The 19,344-nt window shown below is 33.8% G+C and overlaps 1 protein-coding gene across 3 annotated transcripts; it reads right to left on the bottom strand.

The window, feature by feature from the left end:
• Positions 1 to 1,315: 1,315 nt before the first annotated feature.
• On the bottom strand, positions 1,316 to 19,028 carry LOC101889747 (GRIP and coiled-coil domain-containing protein 2). 3 transcript variants are annotated; one of them, XM_005180263.4, is made up of 12 exons: positions 18,395 to 19,023; positions 17,283 to 17,424; positions 16,721 to 17,220; positions 16,577 to 16,658; positions 16,403 to 16,512; positions 16,043 to 16,240; positions 10,020 to 15,965; positions 7,513 to 7,608; positions 7,118 to 7,425; positions 6,085 to 6,184; positions 5,013 to 5,315; positions 1,316 to 1,871 (listed from the first exon to the last, which is right to left on the bottom strand). In XM_005180263.4, the coding sequence occupies exons 1-12, from the start codon at positions 18,431 to 18,433 to the stop codon at positions 1,818 to 1,820; spliced, it is 7,878 nt and encodes a 2,625-aa protein (XP_005180320.2). In that variant the 5' UTR covers positions 18,434 to 19,023; the 3' UTR covers positions 1,316 to 1,817. The 3 variants fall into 3 exon arrangements, with proteins under 3 accessions (XP_005180320.2, XP_058983273.1, XP_058983274.1); XM_059127290.1 differs by lacking the exon at positions 1,316 to 1,871 and adding an exon at positions 1,917 to 4,210 and having other exon boundaries at positions 18,395 to 19,025; XM_059127291.1 differs by lacking the exons at positions 1,316 to 1,871; positions 6,085 to 6,184; positions 7,118 to 7,425; positions 7,513 to 7,608 and adding an exon at positions 1,917 to 4,210 and having other exon boundaries at positions 18,395 to 19,028.
• Between the last annotated feature and the right edge of the window lie 316 nt (positions 19,029 to 19,344).

Genomic DNA, 19,344 nt, shown 5'->3' with positions numbered 1-19,344 from the left:
AAATTTTAAATTTCTTTTCAAATATAAGTAAATTTTTATATGTTTTCCTATACGACGTCATTCGGAGGATATTATAATACTCGTTTTTCAACAATTTTAACAAATTTAAATAATTTTTCATTCAACACTTTCAATTCCAAATTTGGTTTGACTGTTCATTGTCCCAGCAGCTGTTTCGATGCGTCTACCTATATTCTTCTACCATAATTTAACTCATAAAAGAAAACTGTGAATAGTAAAGAGACGTAAACCTACAAAAACTTACAAGCAATCAGCTGACTTTTTAAAACAAAACAATTTGTCCATCAAAAAAAAAAAAAAATAAATAAATAAATAAAGCACGCAGGCGGAGATTCGTGCAATCAATCAACCAGGCCTTAAAGCTATAATGTCAAATGCCATAAAATTGAAAGCCATACTTTTTTGCAAGACCCATCATGCAAACGCATTTGCTGTCTGCAAACCACCATAATGATTGTACATCTCAACAACCCCTTCTTTCTATTTCGTTTCTATATCTTTTATTTTCCTAACGCCTCTACTTATTATACCCCCCACCTTGAAAATAATGGTATATTAACTTTGTCATTCCGTTTCCAAAATACTCGACTTAGACCCCATAAATATATGTAGAGGTTCAAAATTTGGCAGAACAATATGTATTGTGTATTGTTGGTATTGGAAATGAGATATATCGGCCCACATTACGTTTTCGTGTTCCCCCCATATAAGGGTACTTCTCGATATTCGGTGTTTTCATGATTTTTGTCACATTATCCGCGGATTGGTCTAAAAGTTGGTATTTGTGATTCTTAATGGATTTTCGCTCTCGTGGCAGAACATTGAATATCTAGGTCCATGTTTCCTATAGCCGCTATATAATAATACCCACTCATATTCGGTATTTTGGTAAACCTTGTCAGATTTTCCCAAGGAAATTTCGCATTTAAGACTTGCAATCGATAACAATCCTTGTAAAGTTGTCTAAATGGGTACACTTTTTGGTATGGTATTTTTAGCTTACACGATTGAATTAAGATACTTCCGTATAAAAATGTTTTTTTTATCCAATGATGAGTGTATTAAAAGTTCGGCCCGACCGAACTTAATGCTTTTTTTTTGCTTATTTTTTTCTAGGATGAACACAATGGGCCACAAATCTCATGTAAAACAGCTGCCAACTTCCGTATCGAATACTTTAACCACCCAATAAACTTCCGTACTTCGAATACTTTAACCACCCAATAAACTATATCTCTTTTTAAACAATTCCTATCTTTAAAAATGCAATTCTCACAGGACGAGCTCAAAGATGTTTTACTCATATTTTTTAAACAAATCGTTTCGATTTTTATTAAACACTTAAATAGACTACAGAACAATAATTTGACAATACAAAGTCTACATTTAGTTTATTTTATATATACAAAACAATTTAATGGTAAGCTTACCTTTTAACTAAACTAAAACCATTGTCACCGTTTTATGTGAATTTGATTTTTTTTAATGAAGATTAAGTTTGTTATCTTAATAATTTGTTATCTTAATAATTCATATTAAGTAGTCTCTCGTTGAAATTGTTGATTGATATTCTATGAATATAAATATAAAATATATTAATTACAATACATATAACAAAAAAAAACTAAACATAAAAAAAAAAAACCAAAAAATAAACACATAAACGTACAAATACAAAAATTATATATTTATAAGCTAATAGGAGGGACAACGACATATTATTACAATACTGAACGACAGGACAGGACATGACAAGCAATCAATCGATGTTATTGGTTGCTCTCTACAATCCACATCTATTTCCTTTTGAACATATTGCTCAAGCGTCTTTTATTAGTGGGCGGTGTGTTCTGAAAAATTAAATCAAAATTTTATTAAACGTTCAAATAAAGATATTCTTGTTGTAAAAAATATATTTATCAATGGTTCTTTTTTGCATATTTTCTTACTCAAATATTTCCTTTATAATGATTCCCCCTAGCTAATAGTGTTATATATTTATTTAAATTTAATATGAAATGATTACATTACCTTTTAAGGGAACGCTTATTTTATTATGATTCCCTTATTTTTTAATGGTCTTATATAACTTTAACTTTAATATGAAAAAATACATACATTACAAGAATAAATTGTATATAAATAAATTTTGGTTGCTTTGAATTGACAAAATTTGCAGGGGTAGTCCTTAGGACTTTACAACTTCAAAAATCACTTCTATACCAAATGATAATAAGCAATACCTCATAAAACAAAAACAAACAAAAAATAATAATAAAGTAATAATGAGGATAATATAAATATTTATGAAAATAAACTTCAAATAAACAACAAGACGAGCTGAGCATTAATGTTTTGGTGAATAGAACGACAAGAATAAACCCAACAGGCTTGTAAATATAGCCAATGCTGCAAAACTGACCAACAACCGAGCTGAACTATCCATTTGTTTCCACATGCGGGCCAAATCTGCAACCGTTATTGTTTGATTGGTTATGAGAATAACATCCGCATTCGAATCAAACATGGTTTGATTTTTGTTCTTAACATAAATTGAGGATTTCCTAACATAGGTGGTGTTGATATTGGGTAAGCGGCGATTATAGATTACGGTTCCGCCATAAATAATTCGTGATAAGTTTCCTTGATTGTTATTTGTGGGTGAAAAGTGTGGCGATGCTTTGGTTGCCAAAAAGTCACATTGTTGATCCGGTAAAAATTCGTCGCCATTAACAGGACTTGTACTGAGTAGCGTCGAAGAGTTACTGGCAAATGTACAGTGCTCTTGAGGTTGCTGCTTGCCATAATCGTGGTGGTGTGTGGAAGAACCACCACTTATATTAAATTTGATGTGCTTAACCTCAAACGGCGCATTTGATTCGGTTTCCAAGACCAGTTTTTCAAAATGCTGCGAACTTCCTGCTGAGGAATGGGATGATCCAGGTTCCCTTTTAACTTTTGCCAGACAATTGATATAACGATCGAATTCCTCTAAATCCATCGAGGTAACCAATTCCTTTTTACACTCTTTTTTAATTGGGATGCTCGTTCTTCCATGTTTTATAGCTTGCTCTTCTTCCTCATCACTGCTGCTATCATATTGACAAATATGATCACTATCCTCCCCGTATTCATTAAAATCTTCAGCATCTTGTGTATCAAATACTTCTGAGGCACATAGAAAAGAGTCTTCTCCAGTATTAAATTCAAATTCCCGTTGGTACTCCTCTTTTTGTGGTTGATTTTCCAGTGTAGCTATGACAACAGTTTCTCCCAATTTCGTGGGTTTTATTAGACCCTTATGTTTTATTTCATAGGTAATGTTTTTGACTATACTGGCATTCTTCTTCTTGTTCATTTGGACCAGTTCCAATTGTTTCACATCATTCTCCTCTTCACTAGATTCATTTTCTTTAACATCTCTACCTCTATTGAAATTATCGAATCTTTGCCTACGAGATTTATATCTATTCAAATCATGCAGAACTCCTTTATTGGGTGTGCGGTGCTTGGCAAAAATACCACTTTTCAGGCAGAGTGAAGGTCTACCTTTTCGCTCTTTTTGTTGTTTCTTTTTTAGAAAACGTTTTTGTAGTACCACTGTTACATTTGATACACCATCCGAGGTTGTGGTGGTAGCCGAACTTATAGTCTGTCGACGTTGCTTTAAATCTTTGGGAGTATTTGAGAAAGCCGATGAGGTCGTTTCACCACTTGTGGGAGTACAAATCTCTTGTAGACGTCGTGATAAGCGTCTGCCATAAATTGAGGAGTTACGCCGCTTGCTTTTTAGACCAGCAGCAATGGCTTCCATACGCTTAGCATTTGTTTGTTTTCTTGTCGGAGCTTTGGGAGGCATGCCAGCTGGTTTTATTAGGCCACTTAATGGTGTCTCGATAAAACTAACATCGGGAGGAGTTATATTTTTTTTCTTTAATTTCAATTTTATGTTATCCATAACCAGAGGCGAGGGTGATGGCGATGGCGAAGACGTAAGAAGTTGATCCAATAAACGTCTTTGATCGTAATGCACTTTACTTTTACGTGGCGTTGATGTGCACACAACACCACCCAATAAATGTCGTGGTAGAGCTTTTGAGGTTTGTGGGGGTAGTTTTTTGGGTATTGTAGGTTGTTTGTTGGGAATTGGTTTTTGCTGAATAATTTCTTTTTTAAGATGACATTTTTTCTTTTTTTTTAGTTTCAATGGGGAAAAATAAAGTGGGGTAGTAATGAGAAATTTGTGAACAAAGAGTAAGGGAACACAAATCAGGTCACTACTGGACAAACAAAATAGACAAACACTGAGTTACAGGAGAGGAAAAGAAATGATTTCTACCACCAACTCGCAGTGGTCACTGAGAATATTTCATTTCGGGGGAAATTTTTACAGGACAAACATATCTTCACGGCTTAAGTTTTATATACCTTTCGCCATATGAAAAGCTAAATTATATCCAAATTGGTTGTAATTTATCCAATTTCAGTGAGTTGTGAATATTTTTACTAAGTAGGTTCCTACCGTTTATGAAGCCAAAACACCAAATTATAACCCAACTATATGGTATAAATTCAGATGGAGTTCTACTTTAACCCTAAAACATATTGTTTATTTTTTACTGATTTCCGTGTTTTAAGTAAATCATGGAGTTTTGTTGTATTGTATGACCTATAGCAAAAATTTCTGACGAACAATTTATAGAGAATATTTTGATTTGATTTAGAAGTCCCTGTTATGAGTCGACTGAGGGTTAAATTATCTTACAACATATTCCCCGGGCACTCTAAACCTAAACTGATTCTAAGACATCTTAATTGGAATATTTTCAAAAATTTTAAAATGCAAGTACTTCCCCAGAAAAAAAAAAACTTATCAACTTCTTTCTTATGGTTTGGCATCATTTCTAGGTTTTAAATATTTTAGCTTGCTTGTTACCGTAACAACACAGTACACACACAAAGAAACTTTTAATATTTCACATTTAACTTACCTCATCTTTTCCATTGCCCATGCTGAAACGTGATGCAAAGAAATTAAAACGGGCTGGAGTTTTAGCCGACGAAGACGATACGGTTCCGGTGGTTGCGGAGTTAGCACTATCAAATGATTCTTTAAGTATTTCACGCATTGGCTCTGAACTAACACAGCCACCAAATGAAAGACGACCATTTTTACTGGGCGTTGGTGGGCCGGGACGTTTATAATGGGTAACGCCAGTGCATTTTTTGCGATTACCACCATTTGTTGTGCTCAGCAAGGCACTCATGCTGTCATCAAAGCTATGTGGACCATCCTAAATTTACAAAGCAAAAATATAAAATTAATTAATTCAAAGATATTTCAAAATAATATGTAATAAAAAATATAATTTTTAGTGAGCCAACACCACAAAATAATAAATGTAAACAAAAATATTTTTTCTACAACAATGTCTAATAACAGCACAGATAAGACAATAGCACCACATCGAGAGACATTAACACAGACCATTTTAATAAAATTCTAAACCCTATCTGAAACATATTTTATAAAAACCTTACTCTGGATATTTTATCAGATTTTATTCACAATTTAATGTTTTTTTTTTTTATCAAAAATACGTTTTTTTTTTTGTTTTTACAAAAAATTGTCTAGAAGGAAGATGTGATAATGATTGATTACATATATAACATATATAAGTTTTGCTTGTCTTTTTGTTTTCTATATAGATTTGACACACAAACTGTTTACTTTAAATGATTTATAATTCTTGAAATATTTGGATGCATTTTCTTTTTCAATAACGGCGTGGAATGCAGTGTCTTGATGGTCTTTGGTGTGGAGCTGCTGGATTCAATGGAACTAATATTACTTAATTGCGATGTATGCAAAATGTGTTTAGACGAATTGCTGTGTTGAACCAAATGATGATGGTGGTGATGATGATGGTGATGGTGCTTACAAGATTTTCCGCCGGAATCATCATTTAACAGTTCACATGGCAATGATGAGAACGGCGGTGATGGTGTTGAAAAGTTATTATGGCTGACATTGGAAAGATTACTTATTAAATCAGGGCTTACTTTTAATTCATCTTCGGTGATTTCGCTATCGTACTGGGCCGCATATGTGCTTCTCAGGTGGGGCGGTAACAATGAATTGCGATATTTAAGTTCTTCGGCGCTGTAAAATGAATGGCAAATAAAAACGAAAAAATTAAATGATAGGCAGTATAACATAAATGATGGTAATCGAAACGAGTCGAACAATCTCAATTTGTGTATCGCATTTAACAATAAGGAGTTAGACCAGCTTCGTAGAACTACTGAAATACAACACTAATGCAACAAGTTATTGTTTATTTTACTTTATTTTTATTCATTTATTTATTTATTTATTTATTTTTTTTTTTTTGATATTTTCTCTCACTTTTGAGCCAAAAGATGAGTGGAAAGCCTGGTTTTTCTTTCAAAAACGTGATCCAAACTGTTGAACATTTCAATTCCATGGCAAAACCAGTTAATTTTCCATTAATAATGTTTTTGAAAGATTTTGACTTGGTTTTAATAACGGTTTTAGACCCTAGGCTTCTTTGGACCAAATCCATTTGTAGTCGATCTAGCGGTGTCTGTCCGTCTGTCTGTCTGGTGCGCACGACAACTCTCGAAGGGATTTGATCCAAACTTGGTATATAGTAATATAATTATCAAACTTAGATCCAGTTCGGAGATGGGCAAACATTTTTACAGAATATATTTTGCCGTATAGAACAAGAAAGAATCATACAATTTTCTGCAAACTGTAGACTGATACTTTTTAACTTGTTTGAAAAAAAATTTTATGATCGTTCTTTATGACATTTTCTAAAAAATATAAGTCTTGCTACGTAATTCCAATGTGGACAAATTGAAAATAGGAAGCAGAATCCATTGCAAAATTATTTAATTTCTCAAGGAAAACTTCAAAAAAGGGTAAATTTAAATTAATAGTTTAAACCGCTCCAACGACTCTACGATCCGTAAAAAAGATTAAAAAACGCGGTGGCAGTTTAGCGACATGAGTGGCTGCTACAAAATATATGCAAACATGATCAAATCTCAGTAAACTAATACTTACCAAACTTCTCTGCTCATGTGACCAGCTTTCAAATCTGTCAAATAGGTATTATTGAAAACTTCACCTTCCTCGTCTTCCATGGCTAAATTAGTGCCCGTATTTGAGGCACCCGTTGAACCGGTTGATGAGGATATTGTTGAGACATGTATAGAATTGGGACGTTTAAATTTTTCACTTTCATGGTGTTCCAAAAGGTGTTTTAATTTCGTAGATAAAATGGTGTTTTCTTTTTGATACTCCAGTATGTTGTCATTTAATCGGACAATTTGATTGGAAAGTTTGCGGGTATGTTCTTCATATTTCAAGTTCTAGTAAGAGAGAAAAAGTAGTACAAAATGTAATAATATTAACATTTATATATTTACGTAATCTTTTCATAAGTTATCTTTACTTACCTGTGCTTTCAAAACCTCCATTTCCGATTTAATGTTCGCCACTTCACGTTCCTGTTTCGTTTTCATTTTGGTTATTTCTTCGGTGTATAGAGTTTTCTATTGTTGATTCAGTGAAGGAGGTGTGGTTTGAGATTTTATTTTAATTTTTTGGGGAATGAAACGCAAAAAGCCCAGACAGGTTTTGATGATATAATTCAGATGGACAAACAAAATAAAATATATGTAAGAAATGAGGAAGAAAAAAAATTGCAAGAAATGAAATAAGGAACAGATCGAGTGCAGCAACTTTCCCGATTAATTTTTTTTTATTTTTTTCTTTCAAGGATCAATATGAAACAAATTTAAATCAAAATTTGTTATATGACCTTAAACCGCAATGAAACATATACCACAGACAGAACACAAGGACATCACAACAATTGTATCGACAACGTAAATAGATGCAATTTCATATAGATTTGCCAAAACAATAATTAAATTTTATTTATTTGCTTTTAAATAAAGTGTTTGCAAAAATAGTCAATATACATGCATTTACAAAGTATTGAATTTAATAATAGAATAATGTTTAATGCTAAATATTCTACACACAGTACCAGTGTGTGTGTGTGGCGAAAGAAGGCACTGCCCTCCACAATTAGAGTCTAATCTATCGTTTCCCCTCACTGGGAAAAGGCTTTTTTTCTAATTTATCAAAACACTGCTGGTCTATTGCTTTTGAAAATTAACTCTAAATCGTTTTTGTTTAAAAAATAATTTAGAATTCCAATTAAAATAATTTGACTGAAAACCACAACAAAGAAATATCGAAAACATGAATGTACGCGATTTTTCCAATGCAGCTTACATCCAACACTTGTTGTTGATACCGACGTTGTTGCAGTTTCAAATTTATACTTTAAAAGTAAAAGAAGAAGAAAAAAGAAAAAAAATAATGAATTTTAGAATAAAAACTTATAAAAAAAACTTTAAATAGGATCGGAATTGAAATCGAAGTAGGATGCAAGTGTTAAGTGGCATAGGGTTATGAGACATTTGATTGAGTTAGATGAGAGTTTTGTTACAAACGGGTAAACGAGCAAAATCAAGTTTGCGTGACATTTAGTTTTGAGGGAGAAATAATGGGGAATAAATCATTGCATTACTTTTTAAGGAATATTTTTTAATAATAACTGTAGAAATCTATATCTTGAAATCTCTCCATCAAAAAATTATGGAATCGTGAAAATATTTACGTCATTTAGGTAACTCCTAATTTAAACAAACGGTCATTTTTAGGGCCTAAAATGCGCAGATGCGAAAAGTAAAAAGAAATAGTGATTCAGGTCAATTTTTCCACATATCCTGGCTTCGGACAACGCCTAACGATCGCAGAACAGTTGTGAGAAACTAAAAGAAAGTTGATTGTTTAAATTTCTTCTGTGGGGATTTGCATGAAAGTGTGGGCCCGAATCGTTAATTTAGTACCCGACGAAGCCCTAATCAAATATTCTTTAAGTCATATAACTTGTTTGAAATTGTTTTACATTATTTTAGGGTAGATACAAGTTTAGACAGAAATGTTGTGATGAGTGAAGTCTTTAGAATACAAGGGGGCACTTTTTTGTTTGCATTTTGTAGGTGATATGTATATTCAACAAATAAAAAACAGTCAAGTTCGGCTATGTGCGCTTAAAATCATTAACACATCGAATTTACGGAATTTCCGTTTATTCTATTCATTGTCAATATCGAATTTGAAACAATCTTAAAACAGTTTCGTTGGAAAATGCTACTAAAATCGTCAAAATATCGAATATCGGTGCTGTAGAAAAATATGGACCTATAAAGTACATTTTTTCTGTCTGATAGGTTGGATGACACACTTCATATGTTAAGTAAGATGGAGATGTGGCAGTATTGACCATGTTCGTACGTGGTCGAAGTCTGATGAGAATATTCCGCTGTACTATGATTGAAGAAGAATAAGCTATATATTCAACATTTTTTGTGCAAACCCGGACTAGGCTTTATACTGATATTATACAGCACAAAGATAGGACCAAATTGGATACTCTTTTCGAGGGTTATCTTACGCAACAGCCAAATTGGCATTAATTACTTTTCAAGAAACATTGTCTCGAAAAAACACGAAACACATCTTACTCATGACTAAAAATAAAAGAATCGTAATATATCCTCTATATGCATCAGTCTATAGTGTCTTCGGCAGTTATTCAAAATAAACCAAGTTAACCTAATGGCAATTATCATATCATAACAGAACAAATTTCTGGGACAGACAAACCATTGAAAAACATAAAAAACAAATACCATGCAACACAGACTAAATACAACACTAACAACAATTACGAAAATCTAATATTTTCCAAACAAAACATTCAGTGTGATGATGCCCTTGTGTATATGTATGTGTACGAATTTTTGAGTATGTCAGTGATAAGGACACAAAAACAAGGAAGTAATGGCAACATACTATATTTAAATCGTACGAATTTAAAACTTACCATTTTATTTTTCATCTTTTCCAATTTGCCTTCCAATTCTAAACGATTTTCTTTGATGCGTTCTTCGCTACTCTTGGTGGCATCCAGAACACGTTGTTTGGACTCTTGATATTTTGTATGTAAGATTTGATTATCCAAACGTAGTTGGGCAACAACTTGTTGTTCCTTTTGCAGTGCATCGTCTGCCGAGGATAACCTCTCACGCAGCTGTTCCACTTCGGAATGATTAGCGATGGCAGACTGTTGTTGCAATAGCGATGAATTTGATTCAGAACATTCACGTAAGGTTTGAATTTCATGTTGCAAGTCATCAACTTCTTTACATTTGGTCGTCAACTGTTGTTCCAATGTGGCAATACGTGATTCCAGAGTGGTCACAAGATTTTTACGTTCACTTATGAGATGATCATTTTGTGACACCAAGTCACGAAGTTTCAAAGTGGATGTTTCATGTTCCGATTGGACGCGAGACTTTTCATCACGTATGACTAAAAGTTCAGAACGTATTTCTTCCAGCTCGTTGCGTGTAATTTGCAGGGTGAGTGTTAGCTTGGAAAGTTGATCAGAGAGATTTGTTTTATCTTCCTTTAGATGTTCTATTTCTTGTTGATGCTTTTCGTTCAAATCTTCGAGCTGTTGACACTGCTGCTGAGCCAATTCAAGTTTATGCGTCAAATCTTGAACCTGTTCTTGACAATTGAGCGCCTTCAACACTTGTATTTGGGAATTTAGGGAACCTATTTCCAAATTCAACTTAACATTCGTATTTTCAGCATTGTGAAGAGAATTGGCAAGTTTACGAATCTTTTCTTCATTTGAGATACGCATTTTGTCCATTTTATTGAGTTTCGATTTTCCATCAATTTCTGAAGCTTCCAATTTTTGTTTGGTCTCTTGAAGTTGGCTGTTTAGCAATTCCAGATTTTGTACCTTAGCTGCCAATTGTTCGTGGGCCCTTTCGGCCCTCAACAAACGTTCTTTGAGAGCCTTAGCTTCATTTTGCAGCACATCCTTTTCTTTTTGTAAAGCATCAACAGTGGTACTATGAGCCTCCAGAGTTTTGCTTAACTTTTCATTTTCCCTTTCCAGTTTTGTACTCTTGGCTTGTGATTCACCCAGTTGCAAGGCCATTTTTTCAATTCTCTTTGTAGAAGTCTTTTGAGAATCCTTCAGCTTGACATTTTCTGCAGATAGTTTTTGACTGTTTATTTCACATTTCTCAAGAGAGGCCTTGGCGGATTTCAGTTCATTTTCCGTTGTCAGCAGCTTACGTTCATATTCCTGGGACTTTTCTATGATCGATTTGAGTTTATGTTCCGATGTAGAATGATGTTTACCACTTTCCTCCAGCTGTTTACGTAGCAAAGAGTTTTCTTCAACCACCGATTCCTTTTCCATGCGTATGGAAGCGATTTGCTGTATTAGTTGGGTGACATTATCATTTGCTCTTTGAAGATCCGATTTGGTGTCACGGACTTCTTCACGCAAATGCTGCTTATCCTGTTTGAGACTTTCGATTTCACCATTTAGGCGTTGATTTTCTTCAACGGCCGATTGATGTTGGGCCTTAAGGAAATCCATGTCACGTTTTAGCTGTTGCGATTCAGACTGAATTTGCTGGTAGTTACTTTCGCTGTTCAATTTTAAAGCTTCAGTTTCATCCAGTTTCTTGGTGGTTAGTTGCAATTGTTGTTCAACATTTTGCATGGCTTGTAAAAGTTCTTCGGATTTGTTGGTTAGAGTTAGAAGTTCTTTGGATTTGTTTGATACATCATTTTCCAGCGAGTCATTGGCATTTTGTAATTGTTTTAGTTTATCATTCAGCTTCAATTGTTCTGCCTGTAACGAGGACAATTGTTGCTGTTGTTCCTCGATTAGCTGTTGTTGTTTTAGAGTCATTTCCTTCTGATCTTGATGTTCCCTATTGAGAGATTGTAATTTTTGTGATTTTTCTTCAAGTTGTTGTTCCAGAAGTTTCGATTTTTCCAAAATTCTCTCAATTTGTTGTGATTTGTCTTTGAGATTTTGTTGTAGACTCTGTTCTTCTTGTAGTAACTTTTCAATGTGCTGAGCCTTTATATAGACCTCTTCTTGAAGATTGTGTTTCTCTTTTTCCAATTTATCAACGTTAAGTTTTGCTTGCTCAAGATCCCTTTCATGTTGGCCTAAAGTATCTTGCAAATGGCAGTTGCCATTGACTAGACGTTCATTCACCCTTTCCAGATTAAGAAGATCCTCTTCAAGACGTTTTACTTCGTGAGACATTCTCTTCTCTGTAATTTCTTCTTCATTTTCAATTTGTTCTCTTAGCTCTTGCAAACTCTTTTCCTGCTTGGCAATTGTGGTTTGAAGGCTAGCATTGGATTTTTCAATTAATTTAAGAGCATCTAAGGTCTCGTTATGCTGTAGACGTTGCTGTTGTTCCATATGAAGGACAATATTGAGGTTCTCCCGTAATTGATTGATTTTATTGCCATGTTCATCAGCAGCTGAAACATTGAAGATGTTTTTCATGGTCTTCAATTCAAAATCACATTTCAGGTTGAAATTATTTTCCATAATGGCTAATATTTCCATAAGGGACATATCAAATTGTTCTAATTTTTCATTCGCATGTAGAAGTTTTTGTTTTACTTCCATCAACTCCTGATGGAAGCTATCACGTTCCTGTTCATGATCTTCTAAACTCATACGTAGCTCAGCATCACGTTCTAGCAAATCTCCCTGCAGTTTGGTATTTTGCAATGTTAAATCATCCATTTGGTGCTTGAGTTCCGTGTATCGTTCTTCCCATGACGATTTTTGTTGTTGTTGTTCTGCTTGCAAAGATTTTAATTGATCGGTGGATTTTTCCAAAGACTGAAGCAATAGAGATTTTTCTTCCTGTTCCTTACTCAACTGCTGATCTAAGTTTGTCTTGAGCTGCTCGATTTTCTTGAGTGTTTCGGAAAGTTTGGAAATTGCTTCACTTTGTTCTTTTAGCTGTTGTTCCAAATCCTCCTGTACTTCAAGCTGGGAGTCTAAAGTGTTTTGTTTTTCTTGTAGCTCATTGTGAAGTTTAAGGACCTCCTGCTTGTTAGTTTCATGCTCCTTGGTTAAGTCTAATAATTCATTGAGCGCTTTATCAGCTTCCACCAAACGCAGAGCATTGTGATGAACTTCTCTCTTAAAGCTTTCAATTTCTTCTTGCAACTTATTATTTTCCGTAGAACATTCACTAACACGGCTCTCATATAATTTCAGTTTTTGATTTTGTTCCTGCAGCAATTCTAAGGTTGCCATCAGCTTTTCGATTTCAGCTTCCTTTTCATTGAGATGCTTTTTCACATCGTTATGCTGAGCAATAACCAACAGCAATTCTTTTTCTTTGGTTTCATGATGTTCCTTTTCCAAAGTCAATTCATGACGTATTCGTTCCAATGAAGCTTCATATTCGTTGCTTGCCTGTTGCATTTGCTGTGTGAAATCATTTTCTTTTTTGTCCAAATCTTGTTTAATCTTCTCAACAAATTTATTTTGTTGATCTCTTAACGTGATGAATTTCGTTTCGTAATCCTCAGTTTGTTCACGTAGAGTGTCTAACTCTTTGGCATGCCTTTCGAGTTCCTGATTTTTTTCATTGAGTTGCTTTTCCAATTGTTGCAACCTGTGCGTGGTGTCAATTTGGGAAGATTCCTGGTTATTCATTTTGGCCTTTAGTTCGGTGTTATGTTCAAGAAGACTCTTTATTTCTTGCTCCAAGTTGCAAATGTTTTCCAAACAGTTTTCACTATTAACCGAAACATTAAACAATTTAAGAGTGTTGTTAATAATTGTAGACAAATCTGTTGTTAGTTTTTCCATTTCCTTGTGGCGTGTCTCAGAGTTAACCAATTTATTATTGCTTTCCTTTAGAGAACTCTGTACGGTTTGAAGTTCTGTTTCCATTTCTCTAAGGGTTTCTCGATGTTTGAGTTTCAATGTTTCAGCTTCTTCCAGTTGTTTCTCTAGAGATTCAAATTTCTCTTGGCTAACAGAAATTTGCTTTAGTAAATTTTGGATTTCATTTTGTTTTTCCATTTGTAGCTTATTAAAGTTATCTCCCAAAGTTTTGACTTCTTCGTGATGTTCCGTTTGAAGACGTTCAAATGCTAGTTGGTGTTTGAGTTTTTCTTCTTTGAGGTTCTCAATTTGTTCTTTAAGCTGTTCGCTGTTTTCTTTGAAGTCGGTAATGGACTTTTCCAAATCACCAATTGTATCCTTCAAAGTATCTTGTTCAAGTTTTTCTTTAAGGTTTTCATCTTTGAGCTTTTTTATTATTTTTTCCAATTCATTACAGTTTTGGGTAATATTTTCAAGCTTTAATTCCATATTTTGTTTTTCCAATTCCAAAGTCTTGACATGTTCTTCTAAGGAGATAACTTGTTTTTTGTATTTGTTTTCGAAGTCCAAGTGTTCCTTTTGATGTTCAATTGTCTCAGATTCCATTTTCGTTGTTAAGCGCTGTTTTTCCAATTGCAAGTCTTCTAATTCTTCTTTTAATGTCTGAATTTCTTGTTTATGTCTATCTGCTGTGTCCAATTTATCATTTTCATATTCTTGCAAAAGCATATCAATTTTGTGCTGTAATACTTCATTTTCTTGTTGGATAACTTGTAACTTATCTTCTTTCTCCTTTAGAAGCTTATTTAAGTCTTGTTGAACATTTGCACTATTATGTTTCTGTGAATCCAGTTCTTTTTCTAATTTGCTAATCTCAGTTTCTTTTTCTTCTCGCAAGGACTCAAGTCTTTCCTGCAGCGATTTGATTTCATCTTGACTGCTTTCACATTCATTCTTTTCTCTCTCACATTCTGCCACCAAATCATTGATTTTCTTTTCTAGCTCCTTATTTTGCTCTGAGAATTGTGAAATTTCAATAGCAAGTTTGGATATTTCTTGTTGCTTCTTTTCAATATCATGTTTCATTTCCGCAAGATGTTCATCAGCATTACGTGTTTTGTTCTTGAGTTCATTATTTTCAATGACAAGTTCGTCATAACTGGCTTTTAATGATTTCTCAGCCAATATGTGGGTTTTCATTTCATCGGCCTGTTTGTCTAAACATTCCAATAGTTCCTTGATTTTTAATTCAAATTCATTGGATTTTAAAGTAAAATCTTTCTGCATTTCCATGTTTTTGCTACTCATTTCTTCAGATTCTTGCCTGAACCTCAACAAATCTGATTCAAGTGATTCCTTGGTGGATATGGCATCCTGCAACTCAACATGAAGATGCTGTTTTTGAGCCATTAATTGTTCCAATTCAATTTGTTGTTTGCGCTCTCTGGCCAACATGTCTTCTTTTTCTTTCAACAATTGTTCATTGTTTTTCTGAACTTCATTGACATTGGCCTTTAACTGTAATACCTCTTGATTAAATGATTCCAATTTCAATGTCAATTCAGCCTTTTCATTTTGTAGTTTTTGGCTTTCCTCTTCTAATTCATGAATTTTGTTCTTCTCGAGTTTATGGAAACTACTTATTTTTTCCATACAACTGGAGAATAAACTGAATTGTTCCAGAGGATCACTTTGTATGGAATCTTCAGGTTGTGATTCATCTGCGAGCTCACTATGATGTTCCCACACAATGTCAAACTCTTTAGCTTGTCTTTCGGCCAAGTCTTGTAGACTTTTGGCTAAACGTTTATGTTCGTCTTTAACCAATTCCAATTCTTCTTTTAATTTGGAATTTTCGTGTTCCTTTTCTCTTAGCTGAATGTCAATGACAGAAGCTCCCAGATTTTCGGGGCTACTAACATTGCTGGAGGCATTCGTATTGCCAATATTGCGAGCAAATGAAGAATCAAAACATTCCATGGAACCATTTAAATCGCTTTGCATATTTGCTGAGCGATATTCAGCAATATATTGTTCGAGTTCTATTTTACTGTCGGTTAAAAATTTAATGGTGCCATCCCTTTTCTATTATATAAGTAAACAGGAAAATAAAAAATGATTATATTAAATGTGTAAAAGCCGGCGTGTACTTTGTCACTTACTTCTATGGTATCACTTAATTCATCGACTTTGTAATCCAACTCCTTTATGCGATTCATGCATATAGCAATTTGTTTTTGGGCATAGCTTAGTTTTTCCTGAATCAGAGCTTTTTCTTCTCGTAAATTTCTAACAATATCATTGAGTCTTATGATTTCGTTTTCTTTCAAAGTCATTTCCTTAAGTAAACGTTTATGTATCTGAAAAGCAAAAAGGATTTGTCCATAACAAGATACTGAAAGAAATATGTATAGAAGAGTAGTTGAATAGAAATTTATGTTCAATAAGAGTGCATCAAAAGCGATGCATTTCTTTTCCTCTTTATCCTCATTTCACATGCACATTTTTTGATTTCTATATACCTGTTCCACTTGACCTTCACGATTTGAAGAGTTGGTGCCATCGCTGGTTTTCAACAAAATATCGTTTTTCAAATCTTGGATTTGATGTTGTAACTTTTTATGATCTTGATCTAAAATAGAAGTGTACGTTAATGTATCCCACCAAGTTATCTAAAATATAATTTCAATACTTACTTAATTTAAGGATTTTATCCTCGTTTTGTTTGATTTGTACCTCTAAAAGGCCCTTCTCATAGCGTTCCGTTTCTAGCTGGGCCTAAAAGAAAAACATTGGATTACACTTCATGTTGTATTGGAGATTCTGAATTATTTTCTTACCCTTAAATTATACAATTCTCGTTGTCGCTCTTCGAGCAAATAGGATTTAGGTGTCGTTGGTGATATGCGTTGCGGTCCGGCGCAGCGTTTTGGCGTCTTTAAAGGTGAATCACAACGACTAAAACTTGGCGAAGTTATGCTACTACTAATGCTAGCAGCACCAGCACCCCCTCCGCCAATTCCACCCAATATACTCAGGGTAGATTGATTACTCGAAATCGAATCATTGAGACGTTGTGGCGATACATGTGTTGTCACCACTTCAGCAATGGCATGGCGTAGGGCCTCTTTCGTTATAGGCTCAGTTTCAAGTAATTCCTTGAAAAACGATGCAATACATTGTTGGGCAAATTCGGGTAAACGTTGACATATTTCATGAAATACAGTCTGTGGATGTTTGACGCAACAGAAATGTAAAAATAATGAATATATATAAATGTAGTCCGAGGAACTTAGACAATTTTCATCATCAAGATGGGCTTCAAATTTTGGATAGAATTCTAAAAACAAATAAAGATATGATAAACATATTTTAAATAAATTTAAAGAATTTTCAACTCACCTTTAAGAAATTCACTAATTCTTTTGCATTTGTCATTATTGGCTGTTTTAGGATGTTGTAAACAGAAATTTTGATAGAATAGATCAATATCCGATTGTTCGATGTTGAAATAGTTGCGTTCCATAAAACCACATTCGGTAATCTGTGGAGGAGAAACATTAAAAAATATATAAATTAAGAGATATTTTTGGATGTCTAACATTGGGGTTTAGTAAATATGTTTATGAGTAAAACCCCGAAAATTATACCTCTTAAAAGTATGTTCAACATACAATGAATTAAAGAAAACAATGGATTTTTCATGACCTCGTCATAATCGCATAAACTGGAAAACTATACTGGAAAGTAGTCCTAGATCTGTAATCCAAGAAGATGCCTTCTCCAATAACCCCTGGGCTTTTTGTAAATTTTTTAAAATAATGTACAATTCAAATCCATTCAGAAGATGACAATAGTATAGCGATATACTATACTATTATAGATATTTAGCTGTCCTATCTGTAACAAATATACGTCTATATTGGAATTTGTGCGATCCTACTATGAGCGTTATTGATTGTTACGGCTTTAGAGTGATTGAACATTAACAGCGAATGAAAACAATACTTATATGGGGATATATATCTTAATCCGAAACGATTTCCATTAAATTTGGCGGAGGTATTTGTTTTTCTTATATGTGGCCTATCGTATGATTTATGATTGCTATGGAATGCATTTTATTACTTACTTACTTATTTACTTATAATGTAATTCTATGGAGATTAGCATTACAAACAAATGAACAAAGGCATAATACTCTCTTACCACAGTGTTGTGTAGGTAAAATTAATGATGGTGGTGGCGGAGTTTTTAATTCCACTTTTAAATCCTAGACAAACAACAACGAAATAGCGACACACACACACATTAACATTAGTCAACACACCAGGCTATTTGTTGACGCAAAATGTCTAGAGTATACACAAGCAGCCATCCTTTGAATACATTTTCCACCTTTACTACGTCTGCTTGACTGTTGTTTTCTATTAACTTTGTTTTTGTTGTTTCAACAAGCAGATCGAACATGCGTCTCGAAAATGTGTCTATAGTTATAGTTTTTTTTCACTTACCCATTGCAACAGTACTTTTTTCCAGCTGCGCATGTCCATTTTGTGTGTTTTGTTTTATACAACGTATGTATGTCCTTTTATGATTTTGTCAGTAAGACGCCAAAGACGAAAAGGAATTGACTTCCTTTCTAAGATAGTGATTTCTGCACTAGGAAATTCCTGGACAGAAAATATTTTAGTCTGCTAATATGAAAAATATATTTTTGGAGGCCAGTTGTTTCTATTCCTCCTTTATTGTCGTTGTACACATTAGTTGTTGTTCTTTTTATATACTATCCAGAAGGGCGTCTCGTTTTCGTTTGGAGAGTAAGGCGATCAATGATGATGCCTCCAGCTGTAATTTGCAATGCAGTTCTATTTTTGTTGTCGATGATCTTTACAATTCTGGTTTGTTTGTATGTTCACTACGACGACGATATTGCGTTGATTTTTCTCTCACAATTATATGGCATTAAAATTTATATTAACATATGTACATTTTAATGTGTGCAAGCACCATTGAAAAGAATTAATATTTTTTGTTTGCTTTTATCCTCGCGCCGAAATTGAAATGTAAACAAATTCACTCGTTTTTCCCTTTACTCTTGATTAATCAGCTTGTGTGTGTCTTCGCGTCTCGAGGTAAATAACAAATGCCGTTAGAATTTTTAAACCACTAGTTTGACAATTGACACATCGCGCCATGTTTACTCGTTTTTACCTGTCAACAACAGTGTGGCCACTTGTATGAGTAACCGGTAATCGTTCGGCTTCAAAGTAGGTAGACATTGCAAACAGTGAGAAATAAAGTTAAGGATTTATTTCTGTAGCAGAAATCTCGTTGCCAATTTCGTGGAAATGTTAGAATCGCACATTTTTGTTCGTGGACATTTTTAATTTCATAATTTTATAGCGTAATCAGGTAAAATTGTCGTATTAGTTCAAATATCAGAGATAGGTTTAACATCTGC

Source organism: Musca domestica, unplaced genomic scaffold (genome assembly GCF_030504385.1).
Source record: "Musca domestica strain aabys unplaced genomic scaffold, Musca_domestica.polishedcontigs.V.1.1 44, whole genome shotgun sequence".
NCBI classification, from domain to species: domain Eukaryota; kingdom Metazoa; phylum Arthropoda; class Insecta; order Diptera; family Muscidae; genus Musca; species Musca domestica.
The sequence above is the reverse complement of the archived record's forward strand: the minus strand, read 5'-3'. Positions and strand labels throughout refer to the sequence as shown.

What these genes read in the sequence shown, in the direction of transcription:
- LOC101889747 (XM_059127290.1), bottom strand. Translation starts at nt 18,433, where the DNA reads ATGGACATGCGCAGCTGGAAAAAAGTACTGTTGCAATGG. An exon ending in TGGAGGTTTTGAAAGCACAG is followed by an intron (nt 7,426 to 7,512) that starts GTAAGTAAAGAT and finishes CTCTCTTACTAG; the next exon opens with AACTTGAAATATGAAGAACA. An exon ending in TGGGCAATGGAAAAGATGAG is followed by an intron (nt 4,211 to 5,012) that starts GTAAGTTAAATG and finishes CTAAAAAAAAAG; the next exon opens with AAAAAATGTCATCTTAAAAA.